At 35.4% G+C, this 25,612-nt stretch overlaps 1 protein-coding gene across 2 annotated transcripts in view; it reads right to left on the minus strand.

The window, feature by feature from the left end:
• Nucleotides 1-3,036: 3,036 nt before the first annotated feature.
• The window catches only part of LOC126968881 (neural-cadherin), a 499,877-nt gene continuing 477,301 nt past the window's right edge, over nucleotides 3,037-25,612 (minus strand). The window contains exons 16-21 of one of the 2 annotated variants that reach the window (XM_050814008.1): nucleotides 23,782-23,919; nucleotides 19,899-23,695; nucleotides 18,923-19,161; nucleotides 18,563-18,766; nucleotides 10,190-10,411; nucleotides 3,037-6,965 (exon numbers count right to left, since the gene is read on the minus strand). In XM_050814008.1, coding sequence (XP_050669965.1) covers nucleotides 6,862-6,965; nucleotides 10,190-10,411; nucleotides 18,563-18,766; nucleotides 18,923-19,161; nucleotides 19,899-23,695; nucleotides 23,782-23,919 — 4,704 coding nt within the window. In that variant the 3' untranslated portion in view covers nucleotides 3,037-6,861. Of the gene's footprint in view, nucleotides 6,966-10,189; nucleotides 10,412-18,562; nucleotides 18,767-18,922; nucleotides 19,162-19,333; nucleotides 19,570-19,898; nucleotides 23,696-23,781; nucleotides 23,920-25,612 lie in introns of both variants that reach the window. The other variant, XM_050814009.1, reaches the window with a different exon arrangement.

Here is a 25,612-nt window from a genome sequence, read left to right on the forward strand (position 1 = left end):
TCTCTACTAAGCCCTTGTGCCTCATGCGCAGACTTCTTGTTGAAGGCTTGGATTAGGTTTTATAATACGTTAAACCCGAAATATTGCTACAGAGTTTTATCCACTCTTGTGAACATGGTGTATCAAGGGTTGATTTTATAAGACTCCTTGGGACACCATAGAAGGGTTCAGGGCCAAATATAGTGCTTTTAGCAACAATTCTTGCAAGTTCGTCAGCGTATTTATTGCCTTCTATCCTTGCATGTCCTTTGCTTTGAGACTGCTCTCTTTGAGTCTATAGCGGACAAAGCCGCCTGACTATCTGTGTGAATATAAATACACTTGCCAACGTAGCCTTTATTTAGTATGGTTCCGCATTCCATTATGGCGTATACCACCGACTGAAAAACGGAGGCTAAATTTCCCAAGTTGACAGATTTGTCAAATTTGGGGAACTCTCCGCAGATTCCACAGCCAATGTCAGATCCCGACTTAGATCCATCGGTATACCATTTAAGCCTCCCTTTTTTCCAAGTAATTTGATTGCTTAACCAGTTCTCTCTTGTTCAATACTAAAGTTGCTGATGAAGTCAAATTCCGGCAGCATGGCGTCATACACCGTATATAGGACTTCTCAGTAAGGATTGCTCAAATAGCCGCAGCGAGTTTGAGAGCCAGTTCGTCCGCGTCTGGGTCATACTCTATGCATGCTGGCCCTCGCCTGCTTTTGTAGATATAGGTTTAGGGGCGGCAGGTTCAGAAGTGAAGCTCTCGTCGTGGACGTCATGGCTCCTGTTGTTATCGCGCATGCAGTTCTCTGAAGGCTTCCTAACTTGGCAATAACGGCCTTTTGGGCAATTTATATACACCAGACCACAGAACCATAATATGACATAAGTGGTCTTACAATGGCTGTGTACAGCCAAAGGGCCATGTTGAGCTTTTTGGCTTTAGGCTTTAGGCCCCATTTTTGGCCGACAAGATGAATACAACTACTTAAGGCAAATTTTTCCTTTTGCACAATACCATCCACTTGACCGGACTGAAAAATTGAAATTGTTTTTTTTTATTTAACATATTTATTTAATTAAAATAATTACCACTATTATCGCTGCCATCTAATAGGAAGGTCATTTATGCCTTTGCGATAGAACTGTGGTGATCTAGATCCAACAAACTGTGTTAAAGCATTTTGTACTGCCTCCTGAGAAGAAATCTCTTTATCACGTAGAAAATTGTCCAAATCAAGAAAAAAATGGTAGTCCGTTGGAGCAAGGTCTGATGAATACGGAGGGTGACGAATGGCTTTTGATTACAGCTCCTGTAGAGTTACAACGGTTTTATTGTGCTGTATGAGGTCTCGCGTTATCATGGAGCAATAATGGTGAAGATCTATTCATGAGCCGTGGCTGTTTCACTGCTAGTTTTGCTATCATTTTTCGGAGTTCACACATATTTTATTAATTATATGTTTATATGACTATATATATATATAGTCATATAAATAATAATATAAATTGATAGCGAAACACCACCTACCCACTAAAACCTCTGTGCTGATAGCCCAAAAAGCTTTTACAGCGAAGCCTGGCGGGGAACTTGGAGGCCGAGAAAAATCTTTTAATGAAGTGAACGCGTGTACGGTGCAATCTAAGCGCTGTAAAATGAGGATTTACTTACAGTCCATTATTTGTGAATCTCAATATAGTAATAATGTTAAAGATGTTCGTGAGCATGTATTACCCTCTTTGTATCTTAAATTCAACGCAATGAACCGTGACAAGTTCTCTTTATGCTATCTCTGTACCAGTTCACAAATTTTTAGTCTTCAGTGGCTGTACCTGTCGATAAGCAGCCTTTAAAGGTTTATGTAGAGCAGCTCGATATCCAATGGGTGTATTCTCGTTAGGGTATTTGTTACCTATAATCAGATAGGTAACAGTGTAACTACGTGATTGTGTAACATTGAATTTTATCATATTATTGTATTTTGGGTCTATACTTATACTATAGCTGCTATCAGCTCGAATTGTCGGAGACCCAGTACTCTGTGAACGGCTGGATCACTTATTGTTGCGTACAGTTGTCGCTTCATTATGTGTCTTTTACCGCATTTATCACGGAGAGTGTTCCGAAGAGCTGTTTCACCTGATTCCTGCCAGCGAATTCCACCTTCGGACGACACGCCACTAATTAGCATATTATCCCCACCATCCTCCACAGTGCGGTTTTTAAGGAGCTTTCTTCTACGTACTACAAAGCTATGGAATGAGCTTTCTTGTGCGGTGTTTCCGGGACGATACGACATGGGTACTTTTAAAAAAGCGCGTACACCTTCCTTAAAGGCCAGCAACGCTCCTGTGATTCCTTTAGTGTTGCAAGAGAATGTGAGCGGCGGTGATTACTTAACACCAGGTGATGACCCGTACGCTCATTTGTCCTCCTTTTCCATCAAAAAAAAAAATAGTTACACTATCATTGAAACTTACAGAAGAAATTATAGAATTTCTGATAGAATAAAGCGGGGTTTTCACTATCTGATCATTACTGATGATTTGATGAATATTCGGACGGTACTCATAGAGTGTACGTGCATAAGTGCACTTGAATGACTATAAATCCACTCAAACCGAGTGAAATTATATCGATTACTATATAGAGTTATAAGCTGTTTTTTTTTTATGAACATTCAAAATAGCTGTATGTTTTAAATAATAACCAAAACAGTTCATTAACAATTCAGAATTCAAAAACCTTAGATAATTTACTTGTCTTAATCCAGCCTCTAGCTACTAGAATATCGATAAAATCAGGCAAGGTTTATTATTTTAGTGTGCGTGACAAGCTTCGTCTTACACTCGCGATTTGTATGTCACTTTGCGTTAATCACATGTATTGCTCAAAATAAACGTTAACTGTCAAACTCAATTTTTTTTTGACGTTTTCACAACGACGTTTTTTTCAACATATAAATGATCCAAGTCCAATAAATTAAGATTTATTGAGAACTTCTTATTATATGAATTGCAAAGACTGTTGAAATAAAAAAGACAATAATATTTTTTCATACTTTATTCATTCTTTTATGTAATTTCAGAGTTGTACAACTAAATAATCACAGTAGAAATGAAAATAACTAAGTAGGTATATAATTAATGTCTAAATAAAATAACGCTCACAAATCGGGGTGTCAGCTTTCGACACTGGCCATCTTATACAATGACGTCACTTTCACCTCGTTGTCATTATTTGTACTGGGATTGTGTGCTCTGCAGTCTTAATAAGTGTACATTTTATTATTATCAAAATCTAGCGAACATTTTACACGATATTTTAGTAAAAGCAGTAAGGACAAAGTATCAGCTGGGTCATACTTCACACATGGTGCATAAATTTTAATGCAAACATTTTCGTAACGACATTTTTGTGGAGAAGTGGAAACATGAAAGTGTACATTAACAGAAAAAGAGAGCTGTTATTGCTAAATATCAGCTTGGTTATAGACAGTCTCTAAAAGAAAAATTTAATGAAATAAATACTATGACTGTTCATTGTCAGTACATTTATGAAAATTTAATATACGTCACCATTTTGTTCTTAAAAGGCATAAAAAGCATTTATTATATCGAAATTGATTCCTTTAGAATTCTTTTGGATGTCATTTCTAATATAATAGATACTACCGCTTCGGAAACAAATGGCGCTCTGTGAGAGAGAAGCGGCGCAAGAAACTCTCTCAGCCTTCTTAATACAGACTAAATCTAGTAGGCTTCATAAGATACATAATAGCTTTAAGGGTAAATGTATACACTTTTATAATAAAGTCCCAGCCACTGTTTAGGCATTATTTATAAATAAATTTAAATGTTTTATTAAAAAATTGCTCTGTCGTAAATCCTACTACTCCACAGCTGAATATCTATGTGATCAGAAAGCCTGGGTCTAGATTATGATTATTATAAATACAATACTGTATATATTTCATTTAAAAGATCGCAAAAAAAGAATGCTTCTTTTCTCTCAGAGCGCCATTTGTTTCTGAAGCGGTAGTAGTATCTAGTATAATAGAAATGACATCAAAAAGAATTCTAAAGGAATCAATTTTGAGAAAAAAAAAATGCCTTTCTATGCCTTAGCACTTATCATTCGTATAACAAACTCGTTATATTACTGATTGTACACGGTTTAGACTGTGCAGAGCTAAACTAATATCAATTTGTGCATGTCGGAGCACAAAACTGTCGTCAAAGTACCATGTTTATTATAAAAAAGTTTCAAAAAACTTAACATACATTATTGTTTGTATACCACAGAAATATAAAATCGGACCAAACTATCATAATTCGTCTATATATACGATTACTGGCAGTGTAACGATACAATTGTAAATGAACGATAAAACCTAGAATATTTAAATCTCGGGCTAAAGTTTAAACTTCTACTTACACGTATAGTAATTAACGAGAATTGCTTTATTTATTTATGAGATTATCGTTCTGAGTGCAAACTAGAGTGTTCTTACAGTAGGCAATTTGAAATCTATAATTAAATAACCGAATCTACACAATCTTAGGCTTTCAAACGCATAATAAAAATCAGTCATTTTAACACAATTTAATATATTCTAGAAATTTACACTGATTCTAATTCGATGTCAGAGCGAGACAGCGCAAGAGGGATCGGTGACAATATTGTTTAATTTGCTATAAACTCTTAAAAATTATATTTAAATTAGTGACTGCTATCGCCTCAATAGCTGTCTCGCCACAAGATCGGTAACATAAATCTAGCACAACACTCTTAGTAAGTTATTGATATTTTTCTAGGTGCGACTAAACTTACACGTAATTATACATGAATAAATAAAGTGCAAACACTTAACGCTAAGGTTCATAACTTAGCAGCAATTATGCTAATAAAATTGGCACTGTCCCACTCATAACTGTGCTATAGTGCCATGACTGTCAATACTCATCGTGCTAAGAATTACCCGACACGCGTGTTGCAAAGCAGACACGAATAATGACGTCAACAATCGCACACATGCATGCACAAAACTCTCATTCATTCCACAAATATCAATAATAATTACGCATCTAATCACATCGACAGATAATTCTTCACAATCAAAACTATTAATTAGTTCATTCGCCTAATAAACGACATTAGAATCGTTTCGTGTACTTAAACTATATTCAACAACCAAACGCTACCTGGGTACTTGGGGAGGAACACCAGTTACTGTACAATTCAGATATAAAGAAGATTGACCAGTGAAGTATGGGCTTTGGTTTCACATTGTACCATGATGTGCCTTCATGAAACTAACCTAAATAGTAGAATATAATATACATCCTTAAAATAATTAAATCTGTACTGTCTCGCCGTATTTCCGAAATACAGGCTAAGAGGTCATGATAAGTTCGTATTTATTTTTGACAAATTTGAAAAATATTACCTGATTGTAGACCGATTCGTATTACCATTAAATATTTTTTGTTTATCGGGTTTTTATCAGAGAATACATATTAAGTATTACATGGTTATAACTTAGAATACCTTCGTCTGACCCTCGGTTATATCTACTAGGTTAAACTTGAACTGAACTGGTTAAGCCTTAAATGAGTATAATAATTAAAAACATAATATTTTGTAAGCCCTTCTTCTTATTATTAAGAAAGGTATAATATTTGGTGTCAATTTAAACATTGAATTTAAAGGAAATAACAAAATCATTTATAGTGATTTTTTTATACAATTTTGTTTAAAAAAATATAAATTTTTTTGAAACTAGTTACCATCTGATACAATGCGAAACCATATTTGGTCAATCCCCTTTCGAATTGAATTGTGAAACTGACATCAGGGGACTATGAATTATGTATTTACAACCCCCGGTGAATTACTCCACGAATCGAATGAGCATTATAGACTCGATGTCCATCAAACCTTCATTTAATAATATCGCTATTGTTATTATAAAATATCATACTTCTAAAGTACATAGTTATGTTGAGTAGTTACCGAAGGGCCATAACATTCAGGTAAAGCTGTGGACTTACAAAATACTCGTATAAATTATTCACATTTATAGCACACTATCTACAAACCCATGATCCATATTCGCTCAGGACCCTCCTGCACTAATCCGCTTACAATCAAAATTTCGGTACAATACTGACTCATATTAACTATTATTAATAATAAAAACTTATATCAAATATTTGGTGAAGATACACGTTTTAATATAATGACGTTATTAAAGGTTAACGTCTGTAAAGATACGCACTAAATCTACAATGATATTATAAATTATACAAATAAATAATAGTAGAGAGGCATCACTCTCTGGACACGGACGAGTAAAAAAAGGAGGACCCCGTATCACCTTACAGAACAGTGAAGCACCAAAACAAGCCGGTTAACGTGTAAATACACAGCTCCCGCACACACACTAATACAAGCCAATCGGCCGCCGTTAAGAGATTTGCCATCGTCTGTGACAGAACAGTTTGCGTCGCAATAAAATATTTTAAAAATGCCGTCGTGCGTTGTGAAGTGAAAATCTAAAAAAAATCTATCAGAATTTAAACAATCGGAATAAAAAGTCATTGTTACCATATATGACTAATTTATGGGAGACAAATTGTGTATTGGTATCCCCCGTAACCGCACACACACTAGCATAAAAGTGCTTCACTTGCTAATAATATCTAGGCGCGGAGTCCTACTTTTTTATTTGTCCATGTCTCTAGATATATAAGGTGCGTTACCCATTATCCAAAGAAGAAAGGCCTGTAAGTATTGTGTCAATAGTACACAAATGAATTACAATAGAAGTTGAGGCAATTGACTGGAGGAAATGTGCTGTGATTGTTAAATCTACAGTTGTTCGTCGAGGTCCGGTCCGTATAAGTCCGCGAGTTTGTCGAAACGTGGACCCCAGGCTCCGAGATAGTCGTAATCGTGGGTTTCGTCGTCCGTACCTGTCAGTATAAATTGATCATTATCATCTTGATAACTGCCTATTCAAGTATACATGGTTAATTTTTGAGATGGGTTCGTAAAACAAAAAGGTTAAGTAATGTGAAATAGATGACTAGTGATTTTTTCAAAATGTGACCTGTTGATGTATTTTATTTTATTGAAAACGAGGACAAGCGAGCGTATGGGTCACCTGATGTTAAGTGATCACCGTCGCCCACATTATCTTGCAGCACCAGAGGAATCACAGGAGCGTTGCCGGCCTTTAAGGAAGGTGTACGCCCTTTTTTTATGCTAATACGGGACGAGACGAGCAGGACGTTCAGCTGATGGTAATTGATACGCCCTGCCCATTACAATGCAGTGCCACTCAGGAGACATAAGATGTTAAGTCTCATTTGTCCAGTAATTTCACTAGCTACGGCGCCCTTCAGACCGAAACACAGTAATACTTACACATTACTGCTTCACGGCAGGGGCCGTTGTGGTACCCATATTTTAGCCGGCATCCTGTGCAAAGAAGCCTCTCACTAGTAAAGTGGTAAACATTACAGGAAGACTAGACCTCGAAAATTTAAAAATAAATTTAAATAATATTGTAATAAATAAACAAATAAAAAAAATATGTTAATAAAAGACGCTGAAACTGAAAAATTTATTATTTTTGGACATAGGCATACAAAATCTAAAAATATTGATATAAAATTAGTACCCGATTCTGACTAAGCGAATTTAAATTAGACGTAGTTCCTGAAAAACGTTCCAAGCCACATTCATTACAATTTAAGGAATTCGTGTTTAAAGTTTAATCAATATTAGTGTATTCCATACATGTGGGTTGGGCTACTAAGTCATGATGTCATTTAAAGTGTGACAGTAGGGCTGTCATTTTTTGTCAGTCCGTTAATAAGAATCACGTGACCAGTTTTGTGTTCTTAACTCAATTTTGACATGATTGTGGTTTGGAATGTTTTTCTGGAATTACGTCCAGTTGTATCAAACATAACTTTTGAAACCACATTGTGTTTGTTTTTATGTTATTCAATACTCAAACACATAATATATTCTGAATATATTGTTATTTTTTCCTTCCAAGCTACTACTAAGCAAACACGAATATTTCATATCAATATTTTACCGCGTAAACTTTATGTGGCCATTTGTATGAAAATAGTCGAGTTCATCGAACCTCGCCAACAGAAGTATAATATTTGTTTTCGCGCTTGTTCATTGCTTGATTTAAATGCACTTTTGTAAGTTACAGAGAGTATTGGTAACGATACAGAAATTAATTGTTATGTTTCTGTTTAAAAGGTCGAATAATAGGGTTCAAAAAAGTGAAATAAATAATTAAATATGATTTTATGATTAAAACTACAATAAATAATAGAAGATATGATTATTTAATGTAAAATTTATAAAATTATTTTACCTAGAAAGCTATAATATCAGTGAGTAACTTGGACTCAAAATGTCCCTACGAAAATTGCAATAAATAAACCAAAAGTATCAAAAATTACTATAAGTATAAGAGTTTATAGTTTTTTCTATCTACAACAAACAAATTCTAACCGGGTGAAGTCGGGGCGAATTACAAGTCTTAAAGTACAATAAATTTTTTATCTATTTTAAATACAAGAATACTTAAATGATGAGCAAAGTAAATTATTTAAAGAGTTTTTATTAAGTCATTATATAGGGTGGGTAGGTTAAATTTGAATCGGCTATAAAAAACTTTTGATTATTTTTCACAAATTTTTGTTGTTTTATTTGAATGGTTGAACTTTGTCATTTAAGAAAGGAAAACAATATCATTCATATGATCAACACGACTGGCTCGGCAGTACTCCATCCGATCCACCCAATTTTTAAATACATTTTGGATTGAATTTCTTCAATGCAACTTCGATTCCACGTTTCAATGGTTCAATTGTCTCTGGATGGTTTGCGTAACATTTTTCGTTAATGGTTTGTTAATGATCAAAAACTACCCATTCAAAAATTTAAAGTAAGTTTTTAATATTTGCCAATTTTGTTCGAGCTTAATAATATACTGTTCCATTTTGCAAATGTCAAACATTAAACTAATTTACTTTCAAAAATTAATGTTATTCTACCTTTCAAAGTCAAAGTAATCGGTACTTCAAATTTAAAACACTAGATGGCGCACCCTTATAATATGTTCGCAATTGAAAAATACTCTAATAGTTCTCTTTACGCTTAAAGAGTTCCGATTCGTTCCTAGTTATTTTAATTTATAAAGTTATCGCAAAATATTTCAAGATGGTAATTTAAGATTATAGTACACACACTAATGAACTGAATAACGGCAAAGCTGGCTAAGAATTAGTTATTTCACCAGTGGGAGGCTCCTTTGCACAGAATGCCGGCTAGATTATGGGTATTACAACGGCGCCTATTTTTGCCATGTGTAAACATTATTGTGTTTCGGTATGAAACGCGCCGTAGCTAGTGAAATAAGTAGACAAATGAGACTGAACATCTTATGTCTCAAGGTGACGAGCGCAATTATAGTGCCGTTTAGAAATTTTGGCTTATTAAAGAATCCTGAGCGGCACTGCATTGTAATGGGCATGGCGTATCAATTACCATCAGCTGAACATCCTGCTCGTCTAATCCGTTATTTTCATAAAAAAACAGTTATTGCAAAATATGTCAAGCTGGTAATTTAAGATTATAATACACATACTGATGAACTGAATAATGGCAAAGCTGGCTTAGAATTAGTAACATTATCGCGTGTTACTCATGAAGCTAGATCTCATGTTGGCTCTGTGGAATCTTAACTAAAAGTAACAGGAACGGTACTCACGATACATAAATTGGAACTGAAAACAAGCACCAGTAATGAGCGACCGACTTATTAAACATACCTATTCATAAATTTAGAATTACTTTGCTTTGAGTAAGGCAAACAAACATAGGTAACTAGCAATCATATCTTCTCCATACCTTTTGCAAGATATAGTAGCTAAAATTTATTTAGTATTAACTTAATCAATAACTTAAATAACTGTTAACAAAATATTTTATGATAGTTCGTGATAGTCTTTTTTAACGGCAATAAGGAACGATACGAGCTGGACGTTCAGCTGATGGTAAATGATACGCCGTGCCCGTATTGCAGTGCCGCTCAGGATTCTTAAAAAAAAACCCAAAAACTCGTCACATTGAGACTTAAGATGTTAAGTATATTTCAAGTTACCAGATGCAAGGGAGGACAAGGAGCCAGCTGTGCTGCCGCCTCCCTCGTAGGCGTAATTCCTGAGGTCATCAAACGGTGGAGCATTCAGATCGCTGTCAGCCCGGCGCTTGTGGTCTTCAATGAACATCCCCACGTTAGTCTCGCCGCCCATTGGTACACCCAACGGTGGTGCAACACCCACTGTCATAGCTCCAACGCCAAGTCCGACGCCAATTAATGGATCTGGAAAAACATCTCATATTATACAAGGCCAGAGCTAGTTCGAAGTACAAGAAAATAGACGGACATTTTGTTGAATAGAACTTTCTGATTTTTAGCCCTTGGGGACTCATTTCTCGAAATCAGTGGTTAGAAGGGGAGAACGAAATTACTGGAAAGAATACAAACTTATCTTTAAACATAAAGTTTCTTCAATTTCGCTGCAAAATATTCTTTGAATTGGAGATCTTAAGTCTAAATAAATTGTTTAAATCGACCATTATCTGCCATATATTAATTTCTAGATGTATCCTAATAAGAGATCAATTAGTTCTAAGCAGGTTTATTTATTTGTTAATATAACAAGTTTCATGTGAATATACCATATTTAAATATCTCTAATTTTGCTAACAGAAGTTGGAATCAATATGAAGATTAAATTGAATAACTTGTATTTTAAGTTATTATTATTTAATTATACTTATCAAGAAAGCTTAGGCATAAAGGCATTTATTTTCTCAAAATTGATTCCTTTAGAATTCTTTCTGATGTCATTTCTAATATACTAGATACTACTACCGCTTCGGAAACAAATGGCGCTCTGAGAGAGAAGAAGCGCCGCAAGAAACTCTCCCAGCATTCTTTTTTTGCGTTTGACCAATAAAGTTTATTAAAGTTTTAATTATTACTGAAACATCACTCCCACTGATTAGCAATTTCTTTACACACTAAAAAAACAAAGTCACTTTCCGCTGTTGACCTCGCCTAAACCACGCAACGGATTTTACTACACCACTACCACTTACACCACTATTTACCAGTGAGAGGCTCCTTTGCACAGGATGCCGGCTAGATGGGTGGTAGTTTTTGACGTTCAATAAGTGATTTTAAATCCTATTTTGAATAAAAATATTTGAATTTGAATTAGATTATGGGTACCATAACGGCGCCTATTTCTGCCGTGAAGCAGTGATGTGTAAACATTACTATGTTTCGGTCTGAAGGGCGCCGTAGCTAGTGAAATTATTGGGCAATGGAGACTTAACATCTTTTGTCTCAAGGTGACGAGTGAAATTGTAGTGCCGCTCAGAATTTTTGGGTTTTTCAAGAGTCCTGAGCGGCACTGCATTGTAATGGGCAGGTTGTATCAATTACCATCAGCTCAACGTCCTGCTCGTCTCGTCCGTTATGTTCACAAATAAAACTACTAGGGCGATTCTCCACGAAATACTTATATATACAATATAACACGAAATTAAGCTTTTATGTGAGTAAAAAGTGGAGGCGACATTTTCAATATTACAATTTAAATGAGAAAGTCATGAAAGGGAAACGCACAAAATAAGCAATACCGCTTTGTCACCCTACAAACAGTTCCGAGAAAATTACGAGGAATATTTATAAAAGCATCATTTTGATTGCCGAGAACGCGGAGATTTTTACTTGTCTCCTTGTCATTCACGGTTCACCGACGGGAATGACACGAGATAACATTTATTAATGTTTACACTTAGTGTTTATACTTTATGGCAACAAAACATTTCGCTCTTCGCGGGAACACAACAAAACGTTTAGTGAAATTCGAACCGTTTCTATAGAGAAATACATCAAAATTAATAGAACAATAACGTTTTGTACTCTCAAAAACAATAAATCAGATATAGGCAGACGAATTCCATGTTATTTTGTGTGAGATGAGTCGGTTATATTAAACAATAATATTGGAGAGCTCTTCTACTAGTTATTATATACAAGCGAATGCCTTCGGCTTTTTCCCCGTTGATTTACAATCTTATAGTTAAATTAGATTTTGCTAGAGCCCATTACGATGGGTTTAATTTTTGCATGGAACACTAATTCAAATTCAAATATTTTTATTCAAATCACTTATTCAATGTCACTTATTGACCACTTACTACCACCCATTCCAAAAGGTATGCCTCAGACCTGAGAAGATCGGGCGCGACAAACTCAGCGGGTTTCTATTTTTGTACAAATGATTTGAGTTTTCTTTGGTGTTCTGATTTTGTCTCGTGCCAGATTTTGGCGAGACAACACGTCCTGAGGATGCCTCGTGTAGAGGCGAAACACGTGTCGAATTGTTTACAGACAAATATTGGCGGAATTAACACTAAAGAAAACTCAAATCATTTGTATAATTATGAATTTCCGCAAAGTAACGCCTACTACAATAAATTTTCTTTTTTTGTATAAAAATATGGTTACAATGTAAACTCGTACAATTAAATTTATTATGTCGCTCTATTACCTATCTATCACAGATTATTAAGAAAGTCATTTATGTTATAGTAATCTTTACCAAACAAACGTTTTTTAACAATTCACTTGAATTTTTTTAATACATTTGTTTTGAACGTTTTATGGGACCTTTTTATAAAATTATATACCACTCCGCACAAAAGACTTACGGCCGTTCCCGATATACTATCTACAGATAGAGATAAATTACTACCTTTTACTGTCAGTAATTAGCTGTCAATTATCTGAACCTGTCCCAATATACCCGATAAGTCATTCTTATCGCCTTATTGGACGCGTGAATTGCAATTTTCATACAAACTTCTATCGCTGGTAAGCTATACGTCGTCCCATTGATAGACAGCGTATACGGATAATGTGAGTTACCGCCGACTAGTTTATTGGGACAGAAAAGTCAACGATAGTTACGATTTTTATCTCAAGTAGGCAACAACCGGAGATAGACTGAATATTGGGAACGGCCGTAAATAACTCGACTTAGTCCAGTAGTAGGATTTATAAGTTTATGTTTGTTCTTGGTGTTAACATTATGGTTAAGAAAGTTTCAAGCAAATTCATTATGTGCCTATGTACACAAATAACATTATCAATAATATATTGAGAGGCAATAGTCAAGATGTTTTTTCTTCTTAATGATTCTTTAGGTAGGTCCTAAATAGCGGTAAATTTCGCCCCCATTCTCTTGCAACACCAGAGGAATCACAGGAGCGTTGCCGGCCTTTAAGGAAGGTGTACGCGCTTTTTTTGAAGGTACCCATGTCGTATCATCCCGGAAACACGGCACAAGGAAGCTCATTCCACAGCTTTGTAGTACGTGGAAGAAAGCTCCTTGAAAACCGCACTGTGGAGGACCGCCACACATCCAGATGGTGGGGATGATATCCTAACTTGTGGCGTGTCGTGCGAAGGTGGAATTCAGCGGCAGGAATCAGGTTAAACAGCTCTTCGGAACACTCCCCGTGATAAATGCGGTAGAAGACACACAATGAAGCGACGTCTCTACGCAAGTGATCCAGTCGTTCATAGAGCGCTGGGTCCCCGACATTTCGAGCTGCTCTGCGTTGCACGCGGTCAAATGGATCGAGCTGATACTGGGGTGCGCCAGACTATATAATATTATGATAATAACTAAAGTAATCGCCGTATCTTCATCGGTTAATTATCTAATAGCATACCTATCGAGTAAGTATTAGGTGAAAATTCCACTGCAGGTCCAGTTTCGGATATAAGTCTCAACAAAAAATTCAAATATATTAAAAATAAAGTTCCACCAACCACAACTAACAAATATTTCATCTAATTGGACTGAAGTTCGGCTATTGAATAACGAGAATTTTTCCACTTAACTGTTTTTTCCCCTAAGAATAAAACAAACGCTTCTGGTGTTTTTGGTCTGCGAAAAACCGCAATATATTCCGTTAAAATGTCAGATGTATAATTTTTAATCCAACCTCACATCTCATCGGCTGGTCGTTATATTTAAAAAAAAATATTAATTGTTCTAGCATTTTTAAAATGTAGACCTGTGTGGGGTGAAAAAGGGGGATGTAAGTTCTATAGTTGGTAGCTTATAAATATTAACCACACCAGTTTGTAGAGTATTATTTTTTTACCTGTGGGAGGCTCCTTTGCACAGGATGCGGGCTAGGTTATGAGTACCACAACGGCGCCTATTTCTGCCGTGAAGCAGTAATGTGTAAACATTACTGTGTTTCGGTCTGAAGGGCGCCGTAGCTAGTGAAATTACTGGGCAAATGAGACTTAACATCATAAGTCTCAAGGTGACGAGCGCAATTGTTGTGCCGCTCAGAATTTTTGGGTTTTTCAAGAATCTTGAGCAGCGCTACATTGTAATGGGCAGGGCGTATCAATTTCCATCAGCTGAACGCCATGCTCGTCTCGTCCCTTTTTCATAAAAAAAAATTGCAAAGTGATTATATTAATAAAAAAAAATCTGCCCAAAGTAACTATTGCACGCGCACGAAGTCGCGGGCTAAAGCTAGTATGAAATTTAAAAAAAACAATGTCTTTAGTCTTTACTTTTCTCAAGAGATGAACGCCGGACGCTACTTCAATTTACTAGGTCAAAATTAAAGTAAATAATAAATTATTTCATTCTTGTCGTTTATTGTTTTAAGTTTTGGAGTGTTTGAACAATAATGCTATGAATTTAAACGAAGTATAACACAGGAAAGAATTACTATCTTATAAAATTCTAGTGTCCCGGTGTTTGTTACCAAACTCCTCCGAAACAGCTAAGCCAATTTGTTTAAAAATGTGTGTATATCGGGTAGCTCTGAGAATCGGCCAACATATATTTTTCATACTCCTAAATGAAACGGGTGGGTCACCCCTAAATATATTTTTTTTTATTATGAGTCAGCATTGAAAAATACATATAACTTCAAATTTTCGCCCTTCTACGATTTACAACTATTTTTATATATAGATGTTTATATTATTCTGTTCCATCCACAGATCCGCAGATAGGGTTGCAAGATGGCAATCGAATACAATAATTGTAGCGCGATAAATTTTATGTACGATATATTTGGTAGGTCTAAGAATCGGTCTCCATCTATTTTTTATACCCCAAAAACTTTTATTATTGAATTTTATAATATGGCAATACAACGTTTGCTGGGTCAGCTAGCGTATAAAAACTTATTTTAGCTAGTTAACTAATAAAATAAAATGTTAATAAAATAAAACTTGTGTTACTAAATTAAATTACCGCAGTGTAGATATATTGTTTGAGTAGATATTCAAGAAAATAAGAGGCGGGAAAGCCTTAGTAAAAATTGAAATTTAGTTTAGTATGAAACGTGCAGTGATATGACATAAGTTTGAAATAGTAGTAATTACATTATGGCGATTGGCGAGGAAGTATAATCCGGCTAAGTTTGAAAGCGAACAATTGCTTAAAACGTAGTGGATTTCGGTAATCTCCGTTTTTTAACAAGATTATAGCCGTCATCTGTCAATCTGTCAATGACTGCACGTTTCATACAATCGAGTGAATCGCTTTTTTCTCAGACTTTCGCTAGGCTGCTTAGGATTATTCTATGCCAAGCTGGAGTCCGATGCACTTCAGTTCACCTAAAAAAAAAGGCAATTCGACCGTTCAAAAGATAAGAATCAATTCCTCTAGCGCCACCTATCCGGCGTTAGCGTAACTATGGCTGTCGAAGTAGCATACCTACATTCACACATATTTTCATTCTTATAAATAGATTAAGTTTAACTTTTTTTTCACTTTTAGCTTACCAGAAGAGCATCGCATCATAATTGTCTATAATTTTTTACTTTAAATGATTTTGTTATATTTTTAAAGTGATAGCCCCCACTTCTTGGACCCACCATAACTGTAATCGCCTTATCTTCACAGTATGAAAAATAAAAGGGACATTAATATCGGGAAGATAAATAATAAATATGTTCATGTTCCGAGCATAAATACGATGAAATAATATATAGTGTGAGTACATGAAAGATATATCAAAGTACACAAATAAAATTTGAAAACAAAATTTTATGAACGTTACGTCAATCGTACGGTTAGCTCAGTTGGAAGAGCACTTGCACGGAACGCGAGAGGTCTTGGGTTCGAATCCCACATCATTCATAAAATTTGTTTTCAAATTTTATTTGTGTACTTTGATATATCTTTCACGTACTCACACTATTTATTATTTCATCGTATTTATGCTCGAAACATGAACATATTTATCTTCCCGATATTAATGTCCCTTTTATTTTTCATACTGTGAAGATAAGGCGATTACAGTTATGGTGGGTCTATGTAATAGGATAGCAATTATTTTTATTCTTTACAATAGCTCTTGGTAATAAATTTTCTCTATTCCTTGACAAAAATAAGAGTAATGTGAAATAATAGAAAGGTTCTTCGGGTAAGGTTTTAGTTTCATTTCTTATAATATTTATTGAAGTGAAAATTTCTTTAGGGACGTTGGGCACTTCTTGTGTGGGGAAAAAGTACTGAACTCATATTAACGATATATTTAAAGTATATTTTAGATGAAGATATTAAAACACTCAATACGGCCTAACATATAAACATGATATAAAGTCGCCCTTTACCTGAAAATAAACCAAGAATATTCAAAATGTTTACCTATAAATTGACATTTTACTTTTAATTGGTTTATTCGGACGTATAACGTTTCCCGCGTTTTTTTGCAAGGCTGCTTGACATTCCGAAAACTTCAGAATTATCATTGTACTAGCTGACCCGGCAAATGTTGTTTTGCCATTTAAATTATTTTTAGAGTTAGACCATTTCTTGGACATTGCTTTATTTTTCTAAAATAAACGTAGCCTAAGTTACTCCTTATTACATCAGCTACCTGCCAATAAAAGTCGCCGGATTAGACGGAACAAACAGACAGACAGACAGACAAAAATTGTAAAAAAATATTTTGGTGAATGTATATGTATTCATAATATACATTTAGTAAAAAACGGTTATTTCAATATTTCAAACAGACACTCCAATTTTATTTCAATGTATAGATAATTCACGCAATATTTTTATTAATATATGTTATTTTGGTGTGTAAGCTATATTATTGCAAAAAGTTTCCGGCCAGTGGGAGACTCCTTTGCACAGGATGCCGGCTAGATTATGGGGTACCAATAACGACAACGGCGCCTATTTCTGTCGTGAAGCAGTAAGGTGTAAACATTATTGTGTTTCGGTTAGAAGGCGCCGTAGCTATTTAAATTACTGGGTAAACGAGACTTAACATCTTATGTCTACTAAAAAAAAATTAAAGAATATCTTAAACATCCTTAAAATATGTCCAACCGATACATTTGATAAATTTTGTTTCATTTGTATTTTTGTGTACTTTTTTCGCCTTATGTTTAATTGTATATGAATTCGTTATATTTTCTATTATATTCATTCCTACTTTGTTTATATTTAAGTGGAAACTTTATTGGTTTGTGTAATATAAATTATGTGTTACAATGTGCATATAACTTAAGCTTTCCAATATTATATATTTTGTTTTTATTATTATTTATTATATTTTTTTTTACTATTATATTTTTTGTTATCCAATAAATAAATAAATAAATGTCTCAAGGAGACGAACGCAATTGTAGTGCCACTCAGAATTTTTGGATTGTTCTAATATATTTCTAGATATTAATAATTCCCAAAAATTCTGAATTAATAAACTACGTAGTAATAAATCACTATCGCTTGACGACATTTTTGCACCAACTCAACCAGACATTATTTGAAATTTTATCATCATCATCAGCCGGAAGACGTCCAGTACAAACAGACAAAGGCCTTCCCCTAAAGATCTGCTCGACGATCGGTCCTGCGCAGCGCTAGGATCTTGAACAGAACGTAGGTCCATCTTGTGGGGGCCTACTGACACTGCGTCTTCCGGTACGTGGTCGCCATTCGAGGACTTTACTGCCCCAACGGCCATGTGTCCGTCGAACTGTGTGCCCTGCCCACTGCCACTTCAGTTTCGCAATCATTTGGGCTATGTCGGTGTAAAGTTTATAAGTAAACCAAATTCTTATCAATAACATCTTTTCCCTTTTTTTCTGTTCTGCCTTCGAAGCAAGGTCAATAAAAATGTTTAATTTTTGTATTTAAGATCTCTTTACAAAGACTTATCATTATTATTTTCACTATTTTACCAACTATACAATCCTATTTTTTATTATAATGCACCTAATCTTAAATTACCTCTTACCTCTTAAAAAGGAATATATAATGTATTAATAAGTCTATATTTTTATTATAACCACGCAATCCCTAATTAGTATGGATTTCAAGATTGGATGGAAGAAATGATTTTCAATATTAAAAGTAACCTTGAGGTTATAACATTTAAATTTTATACTTACAAGGTAATTTAGTAGGTACGTGATCAGGAAGCGGCCCTCCGATAGGTATCTGGAGTGGAGTGATATCGAACGCTGTCATGTCATCTTCACCACCGCCTTCGTCGTCATAGTTTATGATATTCTCCCTGACGTCATCATCCGGCCCAGGGTATTTGATATGGGCCTCGCGACGGCGGTTGTAAACCACAAACACTAGCACCAAAACTGAAATATTTTCATACATTATAATCTTGCAACTAACTGAACTGTTTCGATGTAAATTGTAACAAATATGTGATACGAAACTAGCAATTAAAATAAACATGTGAATGATGAGATAAGCTTTTATAATATGCATGCATGGAAAAAAAAAGTGCTCACCTAAAAGCAAAAATAAACAGACAATGATAGCTATAATAAAATCTCTGGAGGGCATGATGATTCCTGAGGCGAGGAGCTCCAGCTCACAGTCGTGGCCGGTGTACCCGAATGAGCAGATGCAGTCGTAACGTCGTGCTGGTTCCCGGTCCACACAAGTCCCTCCGTTCAGACAGGGACGGGCCATACACTCGTTGACGTTGACACACGTGCTGCCCGCTCGCATGGATCCTCCCGGACACCTAAACACAGTGCGCTTTACCTTCTCATCTCGCAGATGTCGCGCGCACTGAGTCCCCAAGCATGCACTAACATCAACTAGCTACATATATGATTCTAATAAATAAACTAATGATATGTGCTGTGGTGTAGTGGTGAAGGATGACGACGAAAGCGCGGCTAGACTATGCTCACTCATTATTATTAGCAGACAGACGAGGATGGCTGCTAGTGCGCCCATGCTGAGCTTGAGCGTTCGCCCTTCCTGGACAAGTTCGCAGTTCTCGCCCCAAAATCCTTCGGGACAGTGACAGCGGTAACCGGGCTCTCGATTGACACAGGTACCACCATTGCGACACGGGAAGTAGAGGCATTCGTTCTTGTCTACGCAACCTTTACCGTCCGGTGATAAAACCAAACCCTCACCGCAACTAGACACCATTTTGATATATTAAAATATATAGATATAATTTCAAATATACGCAAATACATAAATTATAGTATAACACATAGATAATTGTTATTAATAATAAAAGCTAGATAGGTATTATTATAATGTTAGTAATATTATGAAGCACGATGAAGTAACAATTATTGCACTGTTAGATATAGTTATTATATTAACGTAAAATAATATCATTATATCATATTATATACTGATCTTAAACTCAGTGCGCGCAAAATTATAGTTGAATGATAAGTAAAAAATTCAACAAATTATTTATTTATTTATTTCTTATATTGTAATAGCAATACTCACGTGCACTCATATTCGTTCCATAGATCTACGCATACAAATGGTTCTGTACAGTGGACATTAATACATGGGCTATTCGATGGGCAATTTCTGTCTAAATTCCTTGCCATTGTTGCTTGACCCCACTGAGTTCCGTTCATTGCTGGAGGTAATGGAAGGTGTTTTCCTTCTAATCGTATATCATCTAAGCAGCCTTTTTGGAAGTCTGCGTATACCTCAAACGTTCTAACACCTGTATATTCAGCTTTACCACCTGCATACACCCCTTCCTGTTTATCAACTAAGAGCCACTGATGTCCTTCAAAAGTAAAGGTCTCATTATATCTTCTTCCTTCTCCACCATCAATTTCAAGAGTTGCAGCACTACCGTATCTGCTAACACGTGCTATATGCCATTGACCATCGTCAACAGCAACAGAATTCAGCCAAACATCTCTCTCTTCCGTGCGTAATGAGTTTAAATTAAATCTAAAGTGTAAACGAGAATCTTTTACTTCTAGAATACCATATTCTCTGTTGTGCTGGTCACTGACTCTGAATAGTTCACCATGTGGTTCTCTTGTTCGAAATCGAAGTTGAATTTGAGTACTAAATCGATCGGGCTCAAAGCTTAAAGCAAACTTTACATAACTTTGAGGCCTAAAACTTGTTGGAGTTGTAGGTAAATTACAGGAGGGTCCTGTCCAACCAGGTTGGCATTGACATCTCGCTTCAGAGAAACTACCAACACATGTACCGTGTTCCCAACACCGTGATGTTGTATCCGCTTGGTTACAAATTTCCTCAGTTTGTGGACATCCAGCAACAGAATTTCGTGACAATCCTGGATGAGCTAAATCATAGAGTTTGCTATTGTGTAACAAGTTTCTTATACACCCGTCGAAACCTTTACCAATTGGCATATATTGCCAGTGATATTGAGTGGGATCAAAATGTTCGATAAACAATCCTCCAACTTGCAAAGGGGAATTAACATTTAAATATTCATTAAACGGAGGAATTGTTCCCGTAGCTTGACATGTTGTATCATCAAATTCTGGTGGTGTTCCATCTTCCATTTCTTGAATGTCAGCAGATTTACAATAGTCAACTATCATTCTTACATTTTCTGTGTCCCAAAATATATCTAAACGATGCCATTCTCCGTCATCTAATGGTTTCTTAGTTTTTACTCGTAACTCTAATGTACCTGACCCAAAATCAATTAAAAGGCGAGGATTCCCTCTTTCTAGTTCAACGGAAATAAAATCAGATACCATTATTTCTTCCGGTTCTGGGGGAACTATAGGTCCATTGTACAATAAAACACCTTCTGATTTTCGTGTTATAAATTCAAAGCTTAAATGTGAACTGTCACACATCTCCAACGCAGGATACCAAGCCCAACCTGTTCCTCTAAAGCTTCTTGAAGTCTGTTGGCATCTCGGACCCATGTAACCAGGTGGACACGAACAAGACAAACCGTATTTACCCTCAATACATCTACCTCCGTTATAGCATGGTGAATTACGACATGTCTCAGCTTGCGTAAAGTTTCTCGCACCACAAGTACATTCAGCAAGAACATCGACACGAACACCAACAAGAGCTGTCTTATTAGAATTGACCATATAAGGTAAATTACTAATATCTAGTACGTTCGTACAAGATCCTTCACACATTTGATTTTCATAAAGGCATTCGTCTATTCCAACCATTGTTATATTTATACCAACCGCTCTCTCGATTTCTTCTCTGTGCATAAGAACAATGCCATTTAGTCTGATTGGTTTATAAAAATGAGCACCATGAGCTGAAAACCGTATATCAGTTATAGGCGGATGTTTTTTCCTCAATTGAACACTGAATATGTCAATATTTTCTCTCTCAGTATTAAGTAAGTCAGCCAGTTTATCTTTGAAAATATCCAACTTACTCCTTGAAACACTCAAAGTTTTATAATTCCATACTCGTATAAAGTCTTCATCCGATATACCAGATATTCGAATCGATCCAGAGTTTATAATAGCTTCATGGGATATCTCTTTAACGTATACAGTGACATTCGCAGGTACATCCGTCTGCGTGTGCTTACGATCATATACCTTAAACTTCAAATGATAACGGCCTTCTCTCGTTTTATGCTTCATTTGAATCATACCTGTTTCTTCATTCAAAGTAAAGTTGGGATGTTCTGAACTTTCCCAGAAGAATTTCTTGTCTGGCAAATCCCAATCGTCCAGATCATAAACATAAACTCTACCGATTTCAGTGTCGGGTGCTTGACCTTGATAGTTATATACAAGTATTTCTTTAGTACCTGGTTGCATCTTGTTGTCATTTACGTCACCTATGATGACAGTTAGCGTACTTGTTCCAGTCATTGCTGGGTTTCCATGGTCCTTTATGATAATAGGAATCAGATATTCTTTTTGTTGTTCCCTATCAAACGATCTTAAAGACGAAACAATTGCCATACCATCTCCATTAGCACCCTTTTGGTCTTGTTCTACTTTGAATGATGCTCTTATTATGTCATCAGCACCAGGATCCAACCTGAACTGGAATGGCGGCCCATTGCTCTTAGACCTATCGTCGTCATCGGTAGCTAATATTTCAGCAACTTTTTTCGGAGTGATATGTTCAGTTAACACTGGTCTATAGTCCTTCAAAAACGTTGGGGCATTATCGTTTATATCTTGAACAATAACGGTCAATGTAGCAGTGGCAGTTCTTGGAGGTAAGCCATCATCAATTGCTAATATTTTTACTTGATGTCTGGGTGTATCTTCCCTGTCGAGAGACCTCTGTATACTTACAGTACCTTCTTGATTTATTGAAAATTGCCTCTTTCTATCTGAAGATCTATCAATTGCGTAGGAAACTTTACTTTTACCTCCTTGATCGGGATCAGTTGCCTTAAATGTTTCTAGGCTTTTCCCGACTTCAGCATTTTCATATACAGAGACTTCTATATTCGCACGTTCAAACTGTGGTTTATTGTCATTTATATCTCTTAACTTTACAACAACCCATGAATATGCTACATGATACTTATCGTTGTCATTATCTTCACCTTTATCATTAACTTGAATCCTAAATCTAAAACCATTACTTTGTAATTGATCTTCATAATCTAAGGGCTGTACAATTTTGAGCGAACCTGTACCATCATTATTTCTAACCATAGTAAATTTATCAGCACCGTACCCACTATTTTCAATGACTTTATATTGAAATTTATTAGTTTCATCTTCATCATGAACAGTTACTGTAAGAATAGGCATCTCAGGGAGGTTTGTACCATCAGTTTCATCAACTTCGGTAAACCATTCATCTTTTGTAAACTGAGGTGGCATATCATTTATGTCTTTAACCCGTATAGAAGCAGTCCCCGTCCCTTTTAACCCCCCGCCATCGGATGCCACTATTTGTATAGAATAATCTGGCGTTCTTTCTCTATCCAAACAACATACAGCTGTTTTAATAACACCAGTTTCAGGTTCGATTTCAAAAATGGGAGATCCCGTTTCCTCTTCAATAACATTTTTTTCAATTGAGTACCAGAGTTTTGCATTATTACTTTCCGCAGGATCGTCGTAGTCTATAGCTGTCATAGTCATAACGACCATTCCAGCTGTGCCATTTTCGGTTACATTTCCGAAGTAAACACCTTGTGGGAAAATGGGTGCATTGTCATTTATATCTTTGAGATTAACTTGAACATCCGCATATCCAACAAGACCTTCACCACCCTCATCTTGAGCGAAAACAGTAAATCGCCATTGTGGTCTACCATTGGGTTGATCACGGTCTAACGGCTGCAAAATAAACAGACAGAAACAATTATATTAAAATTCAATGTAAGTATTATTGTTGAACTTGTAATAAAACATGCGTAATTTACCTTAAGGACAAATATCTCCCCAGTGGTTCTATTGATGTCAAATTTACTATTTGAAGGATTATCTGGGTCGATTCCTTGTCCTGTTAAGAAGTAAACAATATTTTGTTGCCTATCCTTATCACCATCTGTGGCAGTCACCTAATAATAAGAAAACAAAATTATATTAAAAAACGATCTCAAATTATCTTCAAGATAGAAAACAGTAATAACTACGGCTTTTATAGAACTGATAGCGAACTGAAACTTGGTCGTTGTTTACTTCGTTAGTATGAATAACGAGAAGTAGTCAGGCTAATTCATCTTGGCAGGGTGTTCTACTTTTTACTCGAAAACGCTAAGTAAAGAAACGAAGTAATTAAAGCATGAAATACTCAGTTTTTCACTGTAACAATATTTCTTGAATTAATGAGCTCAGCTAAAACTATCATCAGTCAGTTAAAAACACATCTTTTCGAGTTTAAATAAATTTAACGTTGTAAAAATCTGGGATTGCATAAACCTAGATTCGTTTGATAATTGTTCAAAATGGAGTGTGTAAGCTAATATATAATAAAATCACAATCTAGATAATGAACAATCCAGACGAAGCGCACATTAAATGTATAAGCTGAAATTGCCATTAAATATATGAGAACCGGACTCTCCAATTATGTCGGACCTGCTGGAGTTAGAGAAATGAAGAGGGTCGACGTTAGCGTAATTACGGGGATCATTTGTGAATAACACTAAAAATAAAAAATGTGTCGGTATAAAAACGACTGTGAAGTCTTCAACGTTTTTTATGACAGAAACGCCCTTTATTAATATTTTCCATTGGGATTGACCAAAAGCAAAATAGTTGAAGTAATTTTAAATTTAGTCTCACCTTCATGAGAAGAGTGTTTATAGTCTGGCTAACGAAAGTTGAACCTAGCAAAAGGTGGCAAATTTAAAAAAACTTAATAGTATGGTACTAAAGTAGGACTAAAATATTTTGATACTTTTTCTATTTTTTTTTTGATAATTCCTTACCGGTTATTATGTGAACACCTACTTTAAACACTTTATTACATAAAAACCTACTTTTATTACAAAAAAAAAATACAAAATCATTTATTTCGCACTTTACATATACAAATTAACATTGTATACTAACCCCCATACTAGGCGTTGCCTGTCTCGTGGGGGAAATAGTAGAATTAGCAGATAATAAAAATATACCAGCGGCCAGTGACAACAAGCTGATTACTAAAATTTAAAAAATCAAACCAAGAATAAGCCTCAGCGATGACGCTGAGGAAACATGGAATTATATATGAATATAATTCCATTTTTCCTCAATTTATTGATGTTACTTAGCTACCTATTCCTTTGATGGCTAACCTATATAAGGGATAACGCAATTTGAAGCTTCAAGACTGATACAAAACGACTAATAATCAAGTAAACCAAATAAACAAAGTCCAAGTCTCAGTGATACTGTATTTACTGATTGAATAACGAAGGTCCTGGTATTTCTTGGTATAAACAGAAGGATAGAAGGATGCAATGTCCCTCAGTTATTACACTGTATTTATTACACAGTATTTAGGAGCATAACGTTACTTGGAATATTAATATTGTGGAAGTAGTAAAAGAAAATTACATAGAAAATCTAAAAACAACAGTCTTCTATTCGGAAATCAGTCATAATAAATCTAAATCATTTATAACCAATGGTGCTTCTAAACGGGCAATAGTATATTGAAAAAGGTGCATTTCCAAAATGTAACTGATGTATTTTTGATTTTATTTCTATGTCAGAAATTTGCTATGATTAGTCACTGTAATATTTAGACAATAACTATATACT

The sequence above is a fragment of the Leptidea sinapis genome, chromosome 17 (assembly GCF_905404315.1).
Source record: "Leptidea sinapis chromosome 17, ilLepSina1.1, whole genome shotgun sequence".
Lineage (NCBI taxonomy): Eukaryota > Metazoa > Arthropoda > Insecta > Lepidoptera > Pieridae > Leptidea > Leptidea sinapis.